The sequence below is a fragment of the Canis lupus genome, chromosome 17, assembly GCF_011100685.1.
Source record: "Canis lupus familiaris isolate Mischka breed German Shepherd chromosome 17, alternate assembly UU_Cfam_GSD_1.0, whole genome shotgun sequence".
NCBI lineage: Eukaryota > Metazoa > Chordata > Mammalia > Carnivora > Canidae > Canis > Canis lupus.
This window is the reverse complement of record NC_049238.1, coordinates 21,247,616-21,265,687: the sequence shown is the minus strand read 5'-3', so window position 1 is coordinate 21,265,687 and position 18,072 is coordinate 21,247,616. Positions and strand designations below refer to the sequence as shown.

The window sequence follows — 18,072 nt, the reverse complement described above, 5'->3', positions numbered from 1 at the left end:
GCTAAAAAATCTTCGCGGCGGGTTCCTTACTCTTTGGCTTGGCCTCCAGTGCTCCGGCTTCTCTAAGTACTTCAAGTCCTGGGTAGGATTTGTCTTAACACTTCAGTGTGTATCTTTGTTCTCTCCAGGATGCCTAACTCAATGTCAATGTCTTCATTTGACTAACAGTTAATAACCATTGATTTGAAAAGGAAAGTAGAGAAAGCATTGGGTGTGGCTACCTTACTGAGACCGAACTCATCCACTTCATCTGTGGGGATGCCATAGTTGCCGATCAGAGGATATGTCAGCACTAAGATTTGTGCTTTGTAGGAAGGGTCAGTGAGAGCCTCGGGGTAGCCGACCATACCGGTTTGAAACACTGCAAGAAAAAGGCAGGGCTGGGGCTCGGGCTCGGGCAGGACACCCTTCACAACACTGCTCAGGGTGATGACAATGCCTCAGCAGAAGCTGCCTTGACCTTGAGGGATAAAAGGGGCTGGGGTGGGGACAGGGGCACCAAAGGGGGGTGGGAGGGAGGGTGTGCAGGCGGGAAAATGGCGGGTTTGGGCAGGGCAAGCTGGGCAAAGAGGGGCAGCAGAAAGTGGGATGAGGTCGGCAGCCGGCCCGAGCTTGCTTACCCACTTCCCCGGCAGTCGACACAGCGGCCCCAAAGGGCTGGCCCCGCAGGACCGACCCATCTTCCAACATCAGGGCCGCCATGGGAACGGAGCTGAGGCGGGGGCGAGCACAGAGAAGCGGGAAGCGCAGCAAGCCCCAGCCGATGCTGGAACCACGTGAGGTCGGCGCGCCAGGAGTCGGTCCACGTGGCTAACCGCGCCGGTGGCTAGAGCGCGGACCGCGGAAGGCGCAGGAGCTCCAAGCGCGCTGGGCGGCGGCAGACTGCGGCGGCGCGAGCAGCCGGCAGCGTGAGGGGCGGGGCCGAGCACGTAAGGGGCGGGGCCAAGCCTGCAACAGCGTGGCCAGCGTCTCCTCTCCACCCAACTCCGCCCCACTGCAAAGCCCGGGGAAACCTGGAGAAGAAAACCGACTACCTCAAAACTCTCTCCCGCTCTAACCAAGAAATACACAAAGCCAGGACGCCTCTCTCTAAAAAATAGAAAAAAGAACGACAAAAAAGATGTTTATTATAGTCCAGCACAAATGGGGCACCGATTCTAGTCCATTCTTGGACTGCAGTGTCCACAATACCCCAAGGCTATGCAACCGTCCATCTTTCTGTCAAAGGTGGCTTCAGTCTTGAGGAAGATCTGCAGGCCAACCATGGTTGTCTAGGGGTAAAATCTCCCGGGTTGGGCTAAGATCAAGAAGATCTTTATGTCAGTATGAAGACTTATGTGGTTCACGAAGCCTTGGCTTTTCGGCGTTGGGTCCCCCAAAGCAGAATGGAGATAGATAATGTGGTGGATCCCAGGATACCGAAGAACATAAGCAGTGAGAAGTAACCCTGTGAATGACAGACCAAAAAAACCCCTCATACATCATTACACCAAGGACTACATCCTAACACCTAGTTCTTTCCTAGTTTATCTATCCCCTTTCCCAGGGCAATTCTCTTATAGTTTTCTTCTCAAGATGATTTGCGGCAGCTCTCCTCTTATGGCTCTTTCCAAGAGGTTCTTCCTTATGCATGTCTCTTACCTTTATTTAGAAGGCCTAATTCCTCACCTGGCGCATACACTTGTAGCCATGGAAGCCATCAGCACAGACACATTGCAAGAGACCGGGTCCATCAGGTACACAGGATCCATTCTCAGGACAAATTTCTGTGAGCCAGAGAAAAACAGAAACATTACTGGATCTCATTATGTAGGTTTCCCAAATATCTGCTTCAACTTAGATTCCTCAATTATTTCTAGGTCAGACGTAAAAGAAAATTTCAGATAATCAGAATATAACAAAAATAATACAACATATCTTACGACATCTTTCGTAAGGGGTTAGAGGTTCAGAAACCTGTACAAGCAGCACTTAAGCAACTTTACTGTCAGATCTAAAATGGTGAATACGAAAGGAGGAAAGGCAGTTCCTGGAAGGGTGGAGGTGAAACAGCATACCTTGGTCCCCAGTGGTGTTGCAAAAGTTCCTTTGCCCTTGGCAGATTTGGTTGTTTATATAAAAGGTGACAGTATTCCAGGCATTAATACCTCCAGGACAGCTGACATCCTGTGGCAGTATCCTGAACACAACATAGGTAGTCATAATGCACAGTTCAAAATTACTGAGCTCACAGTGCTGTCCCTCTTTGGTTCTCTCCCCAACCCTATACCCTTACTTACAGAGTCTGGAGCTGGGTAAAGCCACGGAAGGTGTTGGCCAAGTCATCCTTGAGGGGGTTTGCTTGCAGGTCTCTGCAAAGTACACACTGTTAGCACTGTGCTCTAGGAAAACACTACTTCCACTCAGATATCTTCTTGGGCTGGTAATCCAGTTCCTATTCTGAGTTGTCCAAGTTTGGACATTAATATTCAGACTTGTTTTTAGGAGTCCATTCTCAAAGACTTTACTATCAACCCTTCACCACAGTTGCCTTTAGGTAGGGAAGATAACTAACCACTTACATGATGACAGCAGTATGTGCCTGAGGAAATTTTGGACCAAGGTCCTTCAGAGAACAGTTCTGGAGATCCAGCCTGGGGAAAAAAGTAATCAGTGTAATTTTATGTCTCTCCTCATCCGTGGTAAACTAATATAACCCTCTTTTCAGCTAAAACTAATTGAATACAGCTGTGTTCAGGGCCACAAACTAAATCCTGTGGTAGATGTTTGAATTCTGCACTATCCAATTCAGTCACCACTAGTTACATGTAGCTATTTGAATTAGGTAAAAAAATAATAATAATAAATTCAGTTTCTCAGTTCCACTGGCCACATTTCAAGTATTCAGTAACCACTCATCATGTGATCAGTGGCTACTCTATTGGAGAGTGCAGATACAGAACATTTCCATCATGGCAGGAAGTTCTATTGGAAAGTACTGTTCTAATCAGTGTATCTATGCATCTGTGCATATATTGAAAGAAATTTGTTCCTTGTCTAAGTGAATCTCACATTGTAGTACTATGAGTCTCAGATCTGCAAAAAGCCTTCAAATAGGAGAAAAAATTGAAGTCACGTAAATGAAAGTTTTTTCCAAGTGCATTTTCTACCATGGATGGGAGGTAAATTATTGGATATTAAGGACCATGCCACCTTATTTTTTCTTCACTATATATTGCTGTCTGTTCCTTTATTCTTTAAATACAGTGCCTAATAACTGCAAAAATTGGGAGAAAAAGAAAAGCCTTAGTATCTTAGCTTTCAAGTGGCCTACAGCGTGATAGAGGAAGACCCTCACCAAATGTATAAACAATATGAACAGTAAAATATAATCTGAGGGGCACCTGTGTGGCTCAGTGTTTGAGTGCCTTTTGCTCAGAATCATAATCTCTGGGTCCTAGGATCGAGTTCTGCATCAGGCCCCCCACAGGGAGCCTGCTTCTCCCTCTGCCTATGTCTCTGCCTTTCTGTGTCTCTCATCAATAAATAAAAATAAAATCTTAAAAAAAAAAAACCAATCTGAAAGAAATCACAGGACAGTATACGAATAATTTTGAGTGGTACTACCCTAAGGATTAAAGAAAGTAAAAAAGATGAGCTACTACTCTAGCACTGAGTAATATCATTCACAGAAGATGCTAGAATTGAAGGACAGATATGTTTTAATTTGGTAGAGGAAGGAAATTTCAGGTAAGGAGAAGGGACTGAACAAAGAAACAAAAACGGAATGCTTTTGGAAGCAGGAGAGTCTGGCTGAAGCCAGATTCTCATGAAGGGTTTTAGTGGACAAATATTTGGAAAAAAATGTTTGAAAGGTGGATTGAGACCAATCTGTGGTAGTTTATGCTTTGAACTTTATCTTGAAGGCAACAGACAATTCTAATTTTAAAACCAGAGAGGAAAGAAAGATAGAAAAAAATTGATTTTCAGATAGTTTGCTATAGAGAAGAATTTAGGTAATTAGGCAAAGAGAATGAAAGCAGAATAGATGACATTTAGGATTCTCAAGTGAGGGTACACTCAAGAGGAAATATTTAATAGGACGCTAGAAGAATCTTGTGTACCCTCAGCTTGGAGGGAGGGCCAAGGATACTAAGAGATCTAGTTTGGGGAAATACCTGCATGGTGGTTAGAGCTGAAGCCATAAGAAGAGGTGGATCCTCAGAGTGTAAAGGGAGAAAATGCAGGGACTAACCATCAGGGCACAGAATTTGCAGAAGAGGAATTAGCCTCAAAGGCTGAATTAATTGAAAGGGAAGGATACCCTATTAGCATAGTGCCTTGGAGGCTAAGGGAGTCATTTCATGGAGACACACATTAAGTAATCCAGAATTGAAAATAAAACAAGGCTTCTCTTAAGAGAAATCCATAAAAGGCTTTTTTTTTTTTTTAATGGGTAAAAATTATGATTTCTCTGCAATTTCAATCAGGAAGAATCACAGGGTTGTTTACCTAGCTAAAAATGCGATAACACATTTAAATGTGTGAGAATCATGGTTTGGATGTCCCTAAAACGGGCATCAATATTCATCCCAAAAGCCAATCAGACAAGCCTTTAAGAATCCAGTGTGGGGGGCAGGTGTCACCTAGATGGCTCAGATGTTTGAGTGTCTGCCTTCTGCTCTGGTCAGGATTTCTGTGACAGGAGATCCAGCCCTGAGGCTGCTTCTCCCTCTTGCCTCTGCCTCTCCCCCTGCTCATGCTCTCTCTCTCTCTCTGTTTCAAATGAATAACATCTTAAAAAAAAAAAAATCCAGTTTAGGGGGTGTGTGTGCCTGGGTGGCTCATTTGGTTAAGTGTTGGACCTTGATCTCATGTCAAGTCTTTTTTTTTTTTTTTTTTTAGATTTTATTTATTTATTCATGAGAGACAGAGAGAGAGAGAGGTCGAGGGAGAAGCAGGCTCCCTGCAGGGGACCTGACATGGGACTCAGGACACCCTGGGCTGAAGGCCGCGCTAAACCGCTGAGCTACCCAGGCTGCCCTCATGTCAGTTCTTGATCTCAGGGTCTAAGTTCAAGCCCTGCGTTAGGTTGAAGACTACTTTAAAAAAAAAAAAGAAGAAGAATCCGGTTCGGGAACTCTTCCAGTATCCAAAGTTGTCTTTTCCTCCCTCACCCCACGATGGTGCCCTCTTGATTCAGGCAGCAGCGGTTGTGCAGCATTAGCCCTGGTGTCTGCTTACAATAAAGGGTCACTTCTGACAAATTTCGCACACTCTCTGGACACAGGATGCATATCTGCAGAAGAGAAAAAAACTATTAAGATTCCAGAAAGAAAAGCTAAGAAAAGAACAAACAGGTATCATAAAAAAAAAAATTAAAAAAAAAAAAAAAAAGTTAACTGCCAGTACACTCTTCGGAATCCTTATTTAACATTGGGCAGATAAGCGTCCTATCTTTATCATCAAGTTTGACTAAGGTATTCGTTTCTTCTCCTAGAGCCAGGAGCCAAATCAACACACTAGACTTTCTGCACCACACCTTGCCCAGGAAAGGCCCTCATCTTCGAGGATCACTGCTTGGGCATACTTATTATGCCCTCCCCATTGACTTCTCAATCTGACAGACCCGGTTTGGCCAGGTATAAAAAGAACTCATCGAGCTTTACACAAAGTACAGTACTGCCCGGGCACGATATACGGCATTCGCGCGTGACGAGCTTGAAGAGGAGCCAGAGGACTCGGTCAGTAGTCGAAACATTTAAAGTTATTCAAAGATTAAGGAAGAAGGAGATCACATTTTAAAGGTCTACGTCAGCAGGTCGAGGGCACTGGGAGACCTGCGCAGCGTGCGGACTCGGGAGCCGCAGCCGGCTGGGCTACAGCTGGGGAAGCCTCAAGGACCAAATCCGACCCACTGGCGGGCTGGGGAGAGCGGAGAGGCGAGGGCGGGCGATCGCGAAGCGAGGCTGCCCAGCAACTCTGCTTCGGCCCGACCTCTAGCTTGCTTCTGTACCTCGGGTAGCGCCAGGGCCCTTTCCGCGCCCAGAGCGAGGAGCACGGCCGCTGCCCAAGGCACCAGGAACGAAGAACCGCGCGACCCGTGAAGAGCCATTTTTTTTGCTCCCTTCGTCCTTCTCAGCGCCTCGCGAGATTTGCGCGTGTGGTCCAGCCCTCCCCGGGCGTGGCCTAGTGCCCCGCACGGGCTGGGGCTTACTGCTGCTTGAGGTCAGAGTTCTTCTCTGTGCGCCCCAGTCCCCGTTGGGGAGGACTGGTCAACTCCTTCTCCTTTTTCTCTGATAGCGAAGGCTACCCCGGTGCCGCTCTCTCAGCTCCGCATTCCTCGCTTCCGGACGCCGAGGTCGCGTCACCGCTGTGGCTCGGGGCCCACTCCGTCCGCCCTCAGTAAACATGGCGGCGCCACGTGAGGCGGCCAGGGGGCGGGCCTCCGCTGTCACTCAGCCGGCACGTGGCGTGCCCGGCTCTGCCGTGCCGCTGCGCCCAAAGGTGGAGGAGACCCGGCAGATGGGCCGGACCGGGGCGGGCCGCCGCATGGGGGCCAGGGCCCAGGGGCTTCCTGAGAGTGGCGCGAGGCGGGGAGGGCAGGGGCGGGGCGAACCGGCTCCCCGCGTGGAGGCGCGGGAAGATCTGAGTTGAGAACGCGTGGTGTAGTGGTTCAGCTACCTCACGTGTGGAGGGAAGGCGGGAAGCCAGCAAATAAAGAGGGTAAGGGTGATAGAGGAGCGACGAGTGAAGGGCAAACTCTGGCGGGAGGAGACAAGCCTGGGAAGGTCCCGGGCACCCTGGCCCTTTCACCTCAGTCGGGAGTCCGCGTGGCGGCCGGAGTCTTGGTGAGGAGGGAGGGGCGGGATAAGCGCTTGCCTGCCTTCTCATCTCCCACTTCCTTCCCAGAAAAACGAAGCGATGCTGATCTCAGGAAGAACGGCCGGACCTTCTTAGCCCTGGCTGAGCCACGAGGTAAGGGAAAGCCGAGCGCTACCAGGGTAGCCCTGGGGAGCCGCGCACCTCGCGCCCGCAGGGACTGCGTGTTCCCTTTGGTTAGGGCCAGGCAGAAGCTCGTCAGGGCTGACCCATCTTGAATGGCCAGCCCGGGCTTCCCTTCCACATGTGGAATCTCCTAAAAGGATTTGCTTTCAGCGGGCCACCACGTTCTCTAAAGCATTCGTTTTCTAAGGTATTTTCATAAGGGTACCAAAGCCTTTCAGACCTTGAGGAATTCAAGGCACAAGGACAGATTTTGAAGGAATCTTTTCTGGGACAGTTGTTCCTGCAGGTGTCCCCTTTTGCCTTTTGTAGGAGTCCAGGCATTCAGTGCAGATGGGTGTGAGGGAGGTAGGGTGGTGTAGAATGATTCCCTTCCCTTTCTGTGTGTATTACACTTTTTAAAAGGGGTCTCCCAGCCCACTACTGTGTGTTACAGTTTTAGTGAAACCAGTCCACCCTTTGGGCACCCCCTGTCTCAAAGAGATGTAAATCCATGAGGTTTAGAACAGTGTAGTTTTTAGAAAACCACTAACTATCCTGTTCTTAGAATCAAAATCCTGTCGGAGGAACACTTTGTTACTGGATCAGGTTTTTCTTGTCTTGCCTGGTTCTCTTCAGCTTATCCAGGAAGGTTCTTTACACTTCATGAAAATAGAATTCTATCAAGAAGCTCCACCAGTGTACCCCAGCAGGAGAGTCTCTAGTTCCTGTATGTCTGTGTTCAAGTCTACGCTGAGACCTTTTTTCCTCTCCGTAATTGCCATCGCCTTATCACTAACCCTTTATGGCTATGTGTTTTTTTTTATTTGCACACAGCAGATACCTTCTGTTTTTCTCCAGTATTTTCCATTCCCTCTATCATAGTAAAATTTGCCAAGGAGTAGGGAGAACTAAGTATGTTGCAATGTACAAAGGCCCAGGGCATCTTTAGGTTAAACCAGAGTGGCCTCTTGGGAACATTGTTCTGGATACTAACATTTGTGACTTGTAGAACATGTGATCCAAGAGTTGCGGCTCTGATTTCCTCTCTTTGTTGGCCCCATGAGGTTCAGAGTTCAGGTTTGGTCTGTGTAAGGCCGTATCTTGCCAGCCAGGCAACATCTGCCCAAGAACACAGTGTAGAAGAACTAAAGACAGGCAGGCTGATCTTTCTGCTAGTGGGCAAGAACAGAAGACATAGGTTAACAGGTGTCTAGACTAGTTGGAATCTAAACTTTGTTCCATGAATGACTGACTACAATTAACATTCTGCTTCTGCCCTGGTTCTAGGAATAGTGAGAATGAGCCCTGTGGTAAATCACCTGCCCTAAGGCCCCTGGAAAGCCACCTGTCTTCCGTGCAGATAGCACCTTTCTATGTTTCTTGTTTTGTATCATGCTTTGTAACCTTAATCAAGTTCTTTAATTTTTCTGTTTCCTTAAGAACTAGAGAGTTCGTGCAAAGTTCATAAACCGAAAGGTGATACCAAGGGGTACTTTTTCATTGTTTATCACTAGTAAAGCTTGTAACATACATGGCACACCGCTGGGTTGCAAAAAGAGCTGAGTTGCCTCACTAAAAAAAAAGAAAGAAAAAGAAAGGGGGGTGTTCAGAAAGCATTAACTATCATCATTTAGGCTATCTGAAAACCTGACATGCTTTTGAATTTTTTTTTCTCTATGTCAACGAGTAGTATCTCTCATGGATATCCTCTAAAGACATTGTGGTGTACATGGAGAGTGGATGGACAGGGAATCAGTAGACCTGAGCTCTAATCGATGATGATGATAATCAGCTCTGTGGTTCTGGAAAGATCACTTGAGTCATCTGGGCCACAGTGTCTTTGTTGGTAACTAAGGGGGTTGTGATAGTGATCTCTTAACGTTCTCTCAAGTTTTGAAGTAATATAATCCTGTCCTTGTTTTGAGGATAATGCTATATTCTTTGAGGATTAGTATTTTTTGTGCAGGAGTCAGGAAAGCAACTTTCCCATTTCTCTGGGCTCCTTTCTAATTCTCTCTAGCTCATAGTGCCAAGTGTGACTTACAGTGAAAGCTTAATCCAGCTAGGAATGCTGTTGAATGTGAGCTCCCTATTCCCCACTCTGGAGCCTCTAGGACTGAGCTGGAGTTTGGGGGCCACAGGGTAATAGGGCCATTTGGATCGCATTGATTGGTTCCCTGAAGGGGCCAGAGCAAATAGCTGCCGAGCTTCACTCCGCCCCTAATTCCTGATTTCACCTCAGCTACTTATAGAGCCAGACCCTCAGCTTCTGCCCAGCTCCAGACACACACAGCTTCAGACAGCACTGCCTCAGAACAGAGTCTTCTCCAGGTAGGTGCCTGCCCCAAGAGGAAATGAACACTTTACCTGGCTGGTTTGCTTTTCTGTAATTGTAACTCTGAACCTCTGGTTCCAGCATGTTGCCCTCTCACTTTTGAATCCCAGCACTCTTCCCAGATCTCCTGTCGATTATAGTGTTATACAGAGAGGGTCTGAGTGGTAGGTGGCAGGGCTTATCTAGTAGTGTTGGGGAGAATGAAGAGATTGGCCTGGGGATGCGTGGAATGGAGTTTGGGGCTGCCATGTAGATAATCTTACTTGGATCAGTACTGAGAAGGGACCCTGTTAGGAAGGTGACACTGGGAATATGAGAGTTGGGGGCTTAGGCTAGGGGAAAGAGAGGAAGCCATGCTGTTATTAGTCTCCATTTTTTTCCTTTTTTCTTTCCTTTTTTTTTTTTAAGATTTTATTTACTTATGAGAGACACAGAGAGGCAGAGGGAGAAGCAGGCTCCCTGTGAGGAGCCTGATATGGGACTTGATCCCAGGACCCTGGAATCCGGCCCCAAGCCAAAGGCAGGCTCTCAATCACTGAGTTACCCAGTGCCCCCAGTCTCCATTCTTTCTTCCCTGCTGGGCTGTGGCGCCAGGCTGGGGTCTGCTGGCTTGGTATATTATAGAGACTGGGTCTGTGCCTGTAAGTGGGCAGGGAAATCTTTGAAAAGAAGTGCGGGCCAGGGTTGATTTGTGTGTGTGTGGGCCAGGGTTGATTTGTGTGTGTGTGTGTGTGTGTGTGTGTGTGTGTGAGAGAGAGAGAGAGAGAGAGAGATTGAGGTAGAGACCTATGAAGGTTCTCTTTCATTTTTTTAAGATTTAATTTATTTTAGAGAGGAGGCTGAGGGGCATAGGGAGAGAGAATCTTAAGCAGACTCCACACTGTGTGCAGAGCGTGATGCACAGGGTTTGATCTCACAATCTGAGCCAAAACTGAGTGGGACACTTAACTGATTACACCTCCCCCCAGGCACCCCAAGAAGGTTCTTATATTTCACAGCTGTGTATGCCAAAAATGGTCTTGGACAAGCAAGCAGTTGTCTCCTGGCTGTCTCACTCTGCTGCATCCTTCCTCCCTCCCCTACCAAAGCTATACTAGGACCTCCAGACCGACAAGGGCTGTACAGAGCTGGCTGGTCCAAGTTTGATGGGTGTGGGATACACAGGCCTGAGGATGGGTGCCCATGAAGGCAGCGTATTCTGACTAGGAGATGATTCCTTTGCAGCTCACCTTGGACAATGTCACTTGGTGGAGAAGGACTGTGAGATCGTGGCTGGAGTTCAGGCTGTAGCCACCTGCCTGCTACTGCCCAGCTGAGTGGCAGCCCAGAGCCCAGGAGCAGCAAGTGGCTGTAGGTCACAGACAGAGTGAAGATATGAGTGTAGGGGTGGACACCTGCCCCTGGCTCCCAGGCACAGACACAGATACGGTCACGTCTACCTTCTCCCTTGTGGACTATGTGGTGTTTGTTCTGCTGCTGGTTTTCTCACTTGCTATTGGCCTCTACCATGCCCTTCGGGGCTGGGGCCAGCACACCGTTGGCCAACTGCTCATGGCGGACCGCAAAATGAGCTGTCTTCCTGTGGCTCTGTCCCTGCTGGCCACTTTCCAATCAGCCGTGGCCATCTTGGGTGTGCCATCTGAGATCTACCGCTTTGGGACCCAGTATTGGTTCCTGGGCTGCTCCTATTTCCTGGGCCTGCTGATCCCTGCACATGTCTTCATCCCTGTCTTCTACCGCCTGCATCTCACCAGTGCCTATGAGGTAAGCAGGGAGGAAGAGGAGTACATAGGACCATTAGGATCAGGGATGGGAAGAAGGAAGAGGGCAGAAGGAAGATGAGGAGTCTGGGCCCCTGGACCTCTTCTGCCTAATGAGAGTGATGGGACACATCATGTTTCCAAGTTCTTTCTGGGTGAAGTCAGATGAGGGGAAGGAGGGTGCTGTGCTGAGAGGCCCAGAACGGTCAGGAGTTGGATATTTCTTTGTGTTCCTGGGCTTCTTGAGGGAAGTTTTGGATGAATTGTGGGGATAGAGTGGGGAAGAATACTTTATTTATTTATATATATGCGTATACATTCTAGTACTTGGAGCTCCGATTCAATAAAGCTGTGCGGGTTTGTGGGACCGTGACTTTCATCTTCCAGATGGTAAGTAGAAATGAGGGTATAATTTGAGCCTGAGATATGGTAGCAGGACTCAGACTCCAGTATATTGAAATATTCTGAGCTTTCCCTGCTCTCAGACTGGCAAGATTGAAGGTCCCACTAGGGGTCAGTGTCCCTGAAGTCACCAGAGGCATCCTGCTTCCTATTCTTTCCAGTTCCAGCATAGTCACTTTGGAGGCAGCAAGCCAAGATTTAGAAGGGAGACGGAAGTGAGCCTAGATGAAGGAAGGCCATTAGGATATTGGAGCTGAAGTCCATCTTTTCTCTCTACCCACCCTCATTTCCCTTCCCCCTCACATTCTCTTTTCCACACCCAACAGGTGATCTACATGGGAGTTGTGCTCTACGCACCATCATTGGCCCTCAATGCAGGTGAGGAGTAATAGCCCTTGGCTCTCAGCCACAGCAAGCTGGGAAAACACCTCTGGGAGGGGCAGCTAGAGGAGAGTGCAGAAAAGAATCCAACTTTGGCTAGGAGTTACTTCACTGTATGAGCCCTTGGCTAGTCTCCTAGAGTTACTTCTACCTCTTGGTTCACCTCACTCTGAAAGCTAATCAAAGATTACCATGTCTCATCTGAATTGGTTAATCATCACCTTTTGGTGGGGTTCAAACATTCTTTTTCATTGTGGTGAATGATTTATTTCATCCTTAATTACCAAATGTTTCCTGTCTTACTGAGGTTTTTTGGTTTCTCTGTTGGGAAACCCTCTTCCAAAGATAGGAATATGGTTTTTATCTGTTTGCAGTAACTGGCTTTGACCTGTGGCTCTCAGTGCTGACCATAGGCATTGTCTGTACTGTCTATACTGCTCTGGTAAGTGTACCAAGTCTTAGGAGAGATGGGGGAGAAGGGAGGAAATAAAAAGGGGTGAGGTAAAAGTGTAGATGAAATGGAATAAAGTTCTTGAGTGGGATAAAATGCTATGTAGGAGTTGGAATGGGACTTTGGTGGGGGGTAGGATGTAGGAAAGGGGATGGTGTACAAAAGTAGGGGTTGGGGTGGGAATGATGTCAGCAGAGTCTCAGCAATTATAGCCCTCCCTGGTGACAGTATGGTTCCTTGCTGGTGGTATGGTGTCTTCACTTGTGGGTGGTTTTAAAGACATGTGTGGCAGACATGCTTTCTTTGCCCTGCAGGGTGGGCTGAAGGCAGTCATCTGGACAGACGTGTTCCAGACGCTGGTTATGTTCCTAGGACAGCTGGTGGTTATTATAGTGGGGTCACGCAAGGTGGGCGGCATGGTGCATGTGTGGGAAGTGGCTTCCAAGCATGGCCGCATCTCTGGGATCGAGTAAGTATACCCTTATCCCGGTGATCTGTAGTGTCTGGGAACCAACCCATCCTAGGGCCTGAACTCAGGGCTGCAGCAGGCAGAGGACAGACTGTGGAAGCCTTAGGGGCAGCACTGAGACAAGCTGCCACTGCATAGATGGAGAGTGATCACAGGGATCTCGCTAGTGGGGAAGGAGGGTCAAAGTGTTTTTAGTACCTGGCATGAGTCTGTGGGGTGGAGGAATGGGACCTATCCTCCATCTTGCTGCAGTGTTTGTTGTGTCTACCTGGTTCTTAACTTCAGTAGCTCCAGTAGCTCCTTAGCCCTGCAGCAGCATCTCCACTCTGTTCAGTCCCCCCATTGGAGGAGTTCAAGGAAGACTATGTTTGTCTGGGCCTATGCCACAGTGAGCAATTGGTGTCTGTTGCAGGCTGGATCCAGATCCTTTTGTTCGGCACACTTTCTGGACATTGGCTTTCGGGGGTGTCTTCATGATGCTCTCCTTGTATGGAGTGAACCAGGCTCAGGTGCAGCGCTACCTCAGTTCCCGCACAGAGAAGGCCGCTGTGCTGTGAGTGCAGGGACATGATGTCCAGGGAAGAGGGGAGAAGAGGAGTCCCAGTTCCATGGGGCATTTGGAATTAGGGCAGGTTATACCCATTGGGGTCAGGATATCGGTCTGTTTTCTGGGGCTCAGAGGCATGCCTAAGGGTGTCGATTAACAGCCTCGGTTTCGTTGGCACTGGTCTCTTTGCAGCTCCTGCTATGCAGTCTTCCCTTGCCAGCAGGTGGTCCTCTGCATGAGCTGCCTCATTGGCCTGGTCATGTTTGTCTACTACCAGAAGTGTCCCATGAGTACCCAGCAGGCTCAAGCAGCCCCTGACCAGGTGAGAAGTCCTCGGCACCCTTCTGTGCCCATGAGGCCCGAATGGACTCTCACCCTGGGTAGGAAATGGATGTAAGTCGTTTTTCACTGTGGGATACTACAGTCTAGCACATGAGGGTCCCAGCCCCTGGCCGGCATCACCTAATCATAGTGCTCACCCTGCTGGGGTGGGGCCCTTTCTTAATTGGCTCACCACTGTGTACTGTGTAATGCGCTTTGCTGGGAGCTGTCACGTATCTGGTCTTCTCTAATCCTTACACAGCCTCACTTTACGGGAAAGAAAAAGCCTCATCCAGGTGGTCAGAATGCTCATCACACTGCTAGTCAGGGGCAGGGCTAGGGTATGAACTGCATTATACTCTATCTAGAGCCCATTTTCTCTCCACTAACTGTGGGTCACTTTCAGTGCTTAACCCTCTTATTTAATCACCCACTCTCCATAGACTGGTAGGGGCACACCTGGGGACTTCCCTTGGGGAAGGGCTCCTTTCTCAAGAGAGCTGTGCACTTCTGCTCTGCCTGCAGTTTGTCCTGTATTTTGTGATGGATCTCCTGAAAGGCCTGCCGGGCCTGCCTGGGCTCTTTGTTGCCTGCCTCTTCAGTGGCTCCCTCAGGTATCTCCTTTGACCACTTCCCTCAGGCTTGGTGCACCTGATCCCTACTTGGCACAAAGTGATGGGCGGAGGAGGGGACCTCTCTGAGTTTCTCAATGTGCCCATCCATCTGTGGATGACAAGGGACAGCTCATCTGTGTAGAATAGAGTATATCCTCTCCAGGAGATGCCTCCTTGTTGGTGAAGGATTCTTGTTTTACAACACCAGGAATTGATTCTACTTGATTAAAACCTGTACCTCATTCAGAAAAGGACAAGATGTCCTTGCCTTCTGGCTTCTTCTTCCACTGCCAACTGTGAGGACAGCTTCTGGCTGCATATGTCCTCTCCTGCCTTTAGGGTGCTACTCCCTCAGTAGGGCCCCTGTTGCTTTTGCCTCTCAACTCCCAGACTCAGTATGGTTCGTCTTTGTCTTCCTCCTTTCAGCACCATATCATCTGCTTTTAATTCATTGGCAACTGTTACGATGGAAGATCTGATCCGACCCTGGTTCCCTCAGTTCTCTGAAGTCCAGGCCATCATGCTTTCCAGAATCCTTGGTGGGATTGTGCTTCCTCATCTTTTCAGTTGTATTTTTTCTAAGACACACCCTTAGAAGGGGTGCTTTTTAAGTCATCAGCCTCCTTTACAGCACCAGCTTTAGCTTAGGCTCAGCGCTTGCCCAACGAAGCACACAACCTTGTTGATATCAGGGCATTTCCTGGGAAGGTCTCTGAGTCACATAGGAGGGAAGACCAAGTGGGAGGGACTGGAGCTGGGGCAGGAGGTAATATGCCCTTTTTCCAGGAACACAGAGATAGTGGTTTGGCTGGGGAAGGAGGTGTGCTCTACTTTTCCCCCTTTGTAATGTGTAAACTTACCTTTGCCTATTTTCTCCCTTCTTTTTCCCCAGCCTTTGGCTATGGGCTGCTTTGTCTGGGAATGGCCTATATTTCTTCCCAGATGGGACCCGTGCTACAGGTAAGGACTATGCAGAGAAGAAATTAGTTTTTAAGGGAGAGAAGAAGCTGATTGAAACAGGAAGTTGAGGAAGACAGCTGATGTGAAGGAAATAGTACAGAGATGAGTATTACAAATTCACCTTTGATGGACACCTTTAGCTGTAAATAGCCTTCCCCAGAGTCATTCCCAGGATATTGTTGGCTCAGAGACATCTTAGGGATCAGTCTCAGAGGAGATCCCGAAGCACATTCCATTAACATTCCCAGGATTCACCCTCTGGAATCCTGCATTCTGTTGTTTCCAGGTAGAAGATATAGACAGATCTGATGAATGGGGCACTGAGGTGTTGATGGGTGGCCGTGCTCTACACTGCTGAGGCTGGAGGTCTCTGAGCCTGAATGTTCCTTTTTCTTCCCCCCCGCCCCCCATCCTGTTCTCCACAGGCAGCACTCAGCATCTTTGGCATGGTTGGGGGGCCGCTGCTGGGACTCTTCTGCCTTGGGATGTTCTTTCCTTGTGCCAACCCTCCTGTGAGTGATCCGTCTGGTTCCACAGTTGTGTACAGGGGTGGATGTGAGGAATGGCTTGGCAGGGCTCTCCTCGTGAGTTCTGGGAACTGGTGTGAAGATTTATTAAGACTGGCATCATGACAGGAGAATGTACTGTGTCTCTGGGCAGGGTGCCATTGTGGGCCTGTTGGCTGGACTCATCATGGCCTTCTGGATCGGCATCGGGAGCATAGTGACCAACATGGCCTCCGGCATGGCTCCTTCTCCCTCTAATACATCCAGCTTTTTCCTGCCTAGCAACCTGACCACTGTCACCATGACCACATTGATGCCCTCAACCACCCTCTCCAAGTGAGTTGGGTCTTGCTCACTCCTTGGAGAGAATAGCTCATTTTTGAGGGGTTTTCCAGAGTTCTTGGTAAGGAATGGGCCACCAGAGTCTTCTGGGATGTGTTGGGTGTTGCATCCCAAGATCCTGGGACTGTGTCCCTGAGGAATAACTCTGTCAGCAAATTGCTGACTATCCTTATTCCTGTTCTCCCCAGACCTACAGGGCTGAAACGGCTCTATTCCTTGTCATATTTATGGTACAGCGCACACAACTCCACCACTGTCATTGTGGTGGGCCTGATTGTCAGTCTGCTTACTGGTAAGGGCATGTTGAATGGGGACCCAGAAAAGTGAGACTGAGGTAGGCCACTCAAGGAATCTGGACTCAGGGAGAACTGACCCTGCCCTTTGGGCTCCTTGGGCTTCTTGGCTGAGCTCTGGGAGGTGGGCAGGGGCTGGGGACTCATACCCCTGAGAACAGATGGCTTGTTGGGTGTACACTGGTTACACGGTGGGAAACTCAGGAGTACCTTTGCCTTCAGGGGGAATGCGGGGCCGGACCCTGAATCCTCGGACCATTTACCCAGTGTTGCCAAGACTCCTTGCTCTCCTGCCCTTGTCCTGTCAGAAGCGATTTCACTGCATAAGCTACAGCCAGGTAGCAGCTGTGTTGTCTAGATTATACCCTTTCTTCTCCAGATCACTACCAGACCTTCCAGATTCCCTTTCATCCCTTTCCTTTTTCCTCCCCAGCAACTCTCATTATTCGTCTGAACCTGGACTGTCCCCCAGCAACTGTCCCAGCGTCTCCCCTCAGTGGAGTGCTGGCTTAGTGGGCAGAAGGGTCCCAGCCCAGAGAGGTGCCCAACTCTGTTCTGCTGCCTGCCCCCCACCACTCACCTTGTGCTTTGCTACTCCCTTTCTTCCCCACCGCCCTTTGTTGATCTCCCTTCCAGTAGGGATCAAAGCAAGGTCTTTCACCTTTTCAGCCTGAGTTCCTTCACCCCTATGTCTTCATGTTCACCCCACCCCTTCCACTCCTTTTGCTCTGTGTGTTCTCTAGGACCTCTCGGCAGACACTGCTGAATTTCCAGAGAAGATGAGTAATGGGATGTTGAAGAACAGCAGAGATGAGGCCGTGGCAGTGCCTGAAGAAGGCTCAGCTCACCAGGGGAACAGCCCCACCTTCATCCTCCAAGAGACCTCACTGTGATCTGGGCTCAGATCCCAATGCTAGAGGCCATTCTGTAGTATAGAGATGAGTCACATGATGTACCATGTAGGGACAATCAAGGACTGGATTATCTAGCCCACCAAAGTACCTTGTTTTTAGGTGTTTGGGCTGCAGTAGAAGCTGTCGTGTCACGGGAAGTCTGAGGGCAGGACAGGGTTTTTACTTGTCCCTTGACAGTCTCTTCTCTAGAGGACCAGGCTTGTGGGGGACAGGATTTTGTTAGAAAAGGGGATCGAAGCAGATCCTCTAGGAAATGGATAATGGCTTCTGATTAACCATCATCAGGCTCCTTTGAAGTAAATAGAAACAGTAGTGCTAGTTATCACTGCTCTGGAGCCTGATTTGACAAGGTTGGCCATGTTTACCATGAAACACAAAGCTGCCTTGGCCAGCTGTTGCTTCTCTTGTGGTACTATTTAAGCATAGATTCTGTTACCCACAAAGGGTCTGTGACTACTTTCCAGTTGTCTATGATGCCCAGACCCCTCTCATTCTTACCTGTCTACCTCCATTCTTGAGGGGGAAGGTTTGGTGTTCCTGAGAGACCTCAGAATAGACTGGTACATTCATCTCCCTTGCATAGAGTAGGGAAGCTTTCCACCTCATTGCCCCCACCCTCCACCTATGTTATGGGCACTTGGAGATGGGGCACATGTCAATCTAGGAAACCAGGGCATGACCATGTCCACTGTGGAGTGTGCCATCCATCTGGCACACTATCCTAGTGTCATTTTTTTGTTCACGTTTTCTGTTGGAGTTTCTTTCCCACATATCTCTGTTCTGAGGGAATAAAAACTTAACGGACCTGGAA

General features: G+C 48.8%; 3 protein-coding genes across 11 annotated transcripts in view; 1 reads left to right on the top strand and 2 right to left on the bottom strand.

Moving 5' to 3' along the window:
* The window catches only part of CAD (carbamoyl-phosphate synthetase 2, aspartate transcarbamylase, and dihydroorotase), a 23,066-nt gene extending 21,896 nt beyond the window's left edge, over window positions 1-1,170 (bottom strand). For 2 of the 3 annotated variants that reach the window (XM_038561057.1, XM_038561058.1), the window contains exons 1-2: window positions 621-889; window positions 222-361 (exon numbers count right to left, since the gene is read on the bottom strand). In XM_038561057.1, coding sequence (XP_038416985.1) covers window positions 222-361; window positions 621-702 — 222 coding nt within the window. In that variant the 5' untranslated portion in view covers window positions 703-889. Of the gene's footprint in view, window positions 1-221; window positions 362-620; window positions 890-1,031 lie in introns of those variants that run through there. The other variant, XM_038561059.1, reaches the window with a different exon arrangement.
* ATRAID (all-trans retinoic acid induced differentiation factor) lies at window positions 1,108-6,379 on the bottom strand. Its single transcript, XM_038561067.1, has 7 exons — window positions 5,996-6,379; window positions 5,157-5,278; window positions 2,562-2,633; window positions 2,280-2,351; window positions 2,058-2,179; window positions 1,669-1,766; window positions 1,108-1,447 (listed from the first exon to the last, which is right to left on the bottom strand). The coding sequence occupies exons 1-7, from the start codon at window positions 6,092-6,094 to the stop codon at window positions 1,343-1,345; spliced, it is 690 nt and encodes a 229-aa protein (XP_038416995.1). The 5' UTR covers window positions 6,095-6,379; the 3' UTR covers window positions 1,108-1,342.
* SLC5A6 (solute carrier family 5 member 6) lies at window positions 5,705-18,072 on the top strand. Of its 7 annotated transcripts, none has more exons than XM_038561062.1 (18): window positions 5,759-6,207; window positions 6,892-6,957; window positions 9,209-9,297; window positions 10,526-11,065; window positions 11,386-11,451; window positions 11,790-11,841; window positions 12,219-12,286; window positions 12,610-12,764; window positions 13,177-13,317; window positions 13,504-13,633; window positions 14,158-14,246; window positions 14,673-14,785; window positions 15,139-15,206; window positions 15,632-15,718; window positions 15,867-16,048; window positions 16,243-16,346; window positions 16,570-16,685; window positions 17,091-18,072. In XM_038561062.1, the coding sequence occupies exons 4-18, from the start codon at window positions 10,676-10,678 to the stop codon at window positions 17,238-17,240; spliced, it is 1,911 nt and encodes a 636-aa protein (XP_038416990.1). In that variant the 5' UTR covers window positions 5,759-6,207; window positions 6,892-6,957; window positions 9,209-9,297; window positions 10,526-10,675; the 3' UTR covers window positions 17,241-18,072. The 7 variants fall into 7 exon arrangements, with proteins under 7 accessions (XP_038416994.1, XP_038416990.1, XP_038416991.1 ...); XM_038561064.1 differs by lacking the exon at window positions 5,759-6,207 and adding an exon at window positions 6,410-6,486; XM_038561061.1 differs by lacking the exon at window positions 5,759-6,207 and adding an exon at window positions 6,529-6,705.

Excerpts from the sequence above, each read along its gene's own strand:
- ATRAID (XM_038561067.1), bottom strand. The coding sequence starts at position 6,094 with ATGGCTCTTCACGGGTCGCGCGGTTCTTCGTTCCTGGTGCCTTGGGCA. Across the intron at positions 2,352-2,561 it reads GCACATACTGCTGTCATCAT|AGACCTGCAAGCAAACCCCC; the intron begins GTAAGTGGTTAG and ends TGTACTTTGCAG. Across the intron at positions 2,180-2,279 it reads TTTACCCAGCTCCAGACTCT|GATACTGCCACAGGATGTCA; the intron begins GTAAGTAAGGGT and ends TGTTGTGTTCAG.
- SLC5A6 (XM_038561066.1), top strand. The coding sequence starts at position 10,676 with ATGAGTGTAGGGGTGGACACCTGCCCCTGGCTCCCAGGCACAGACACA. Across the intron at positions 11,842-12,218 it reads ATCATTGGCCCTCAATGCAG|TAACTGGCTTTGACCTGTGG; the intron begins GTGAGGAGTAAT and ends ATCTGTTTGCAG. Across the intron at positions 13,634-14,157 it reads CTCAAGCAGCCCCTGACCAG|TTTGTCCTGTATTTTGTGAT; the intron begins GTGAGAAGTCCT and ends CTCTGCCTGCAG.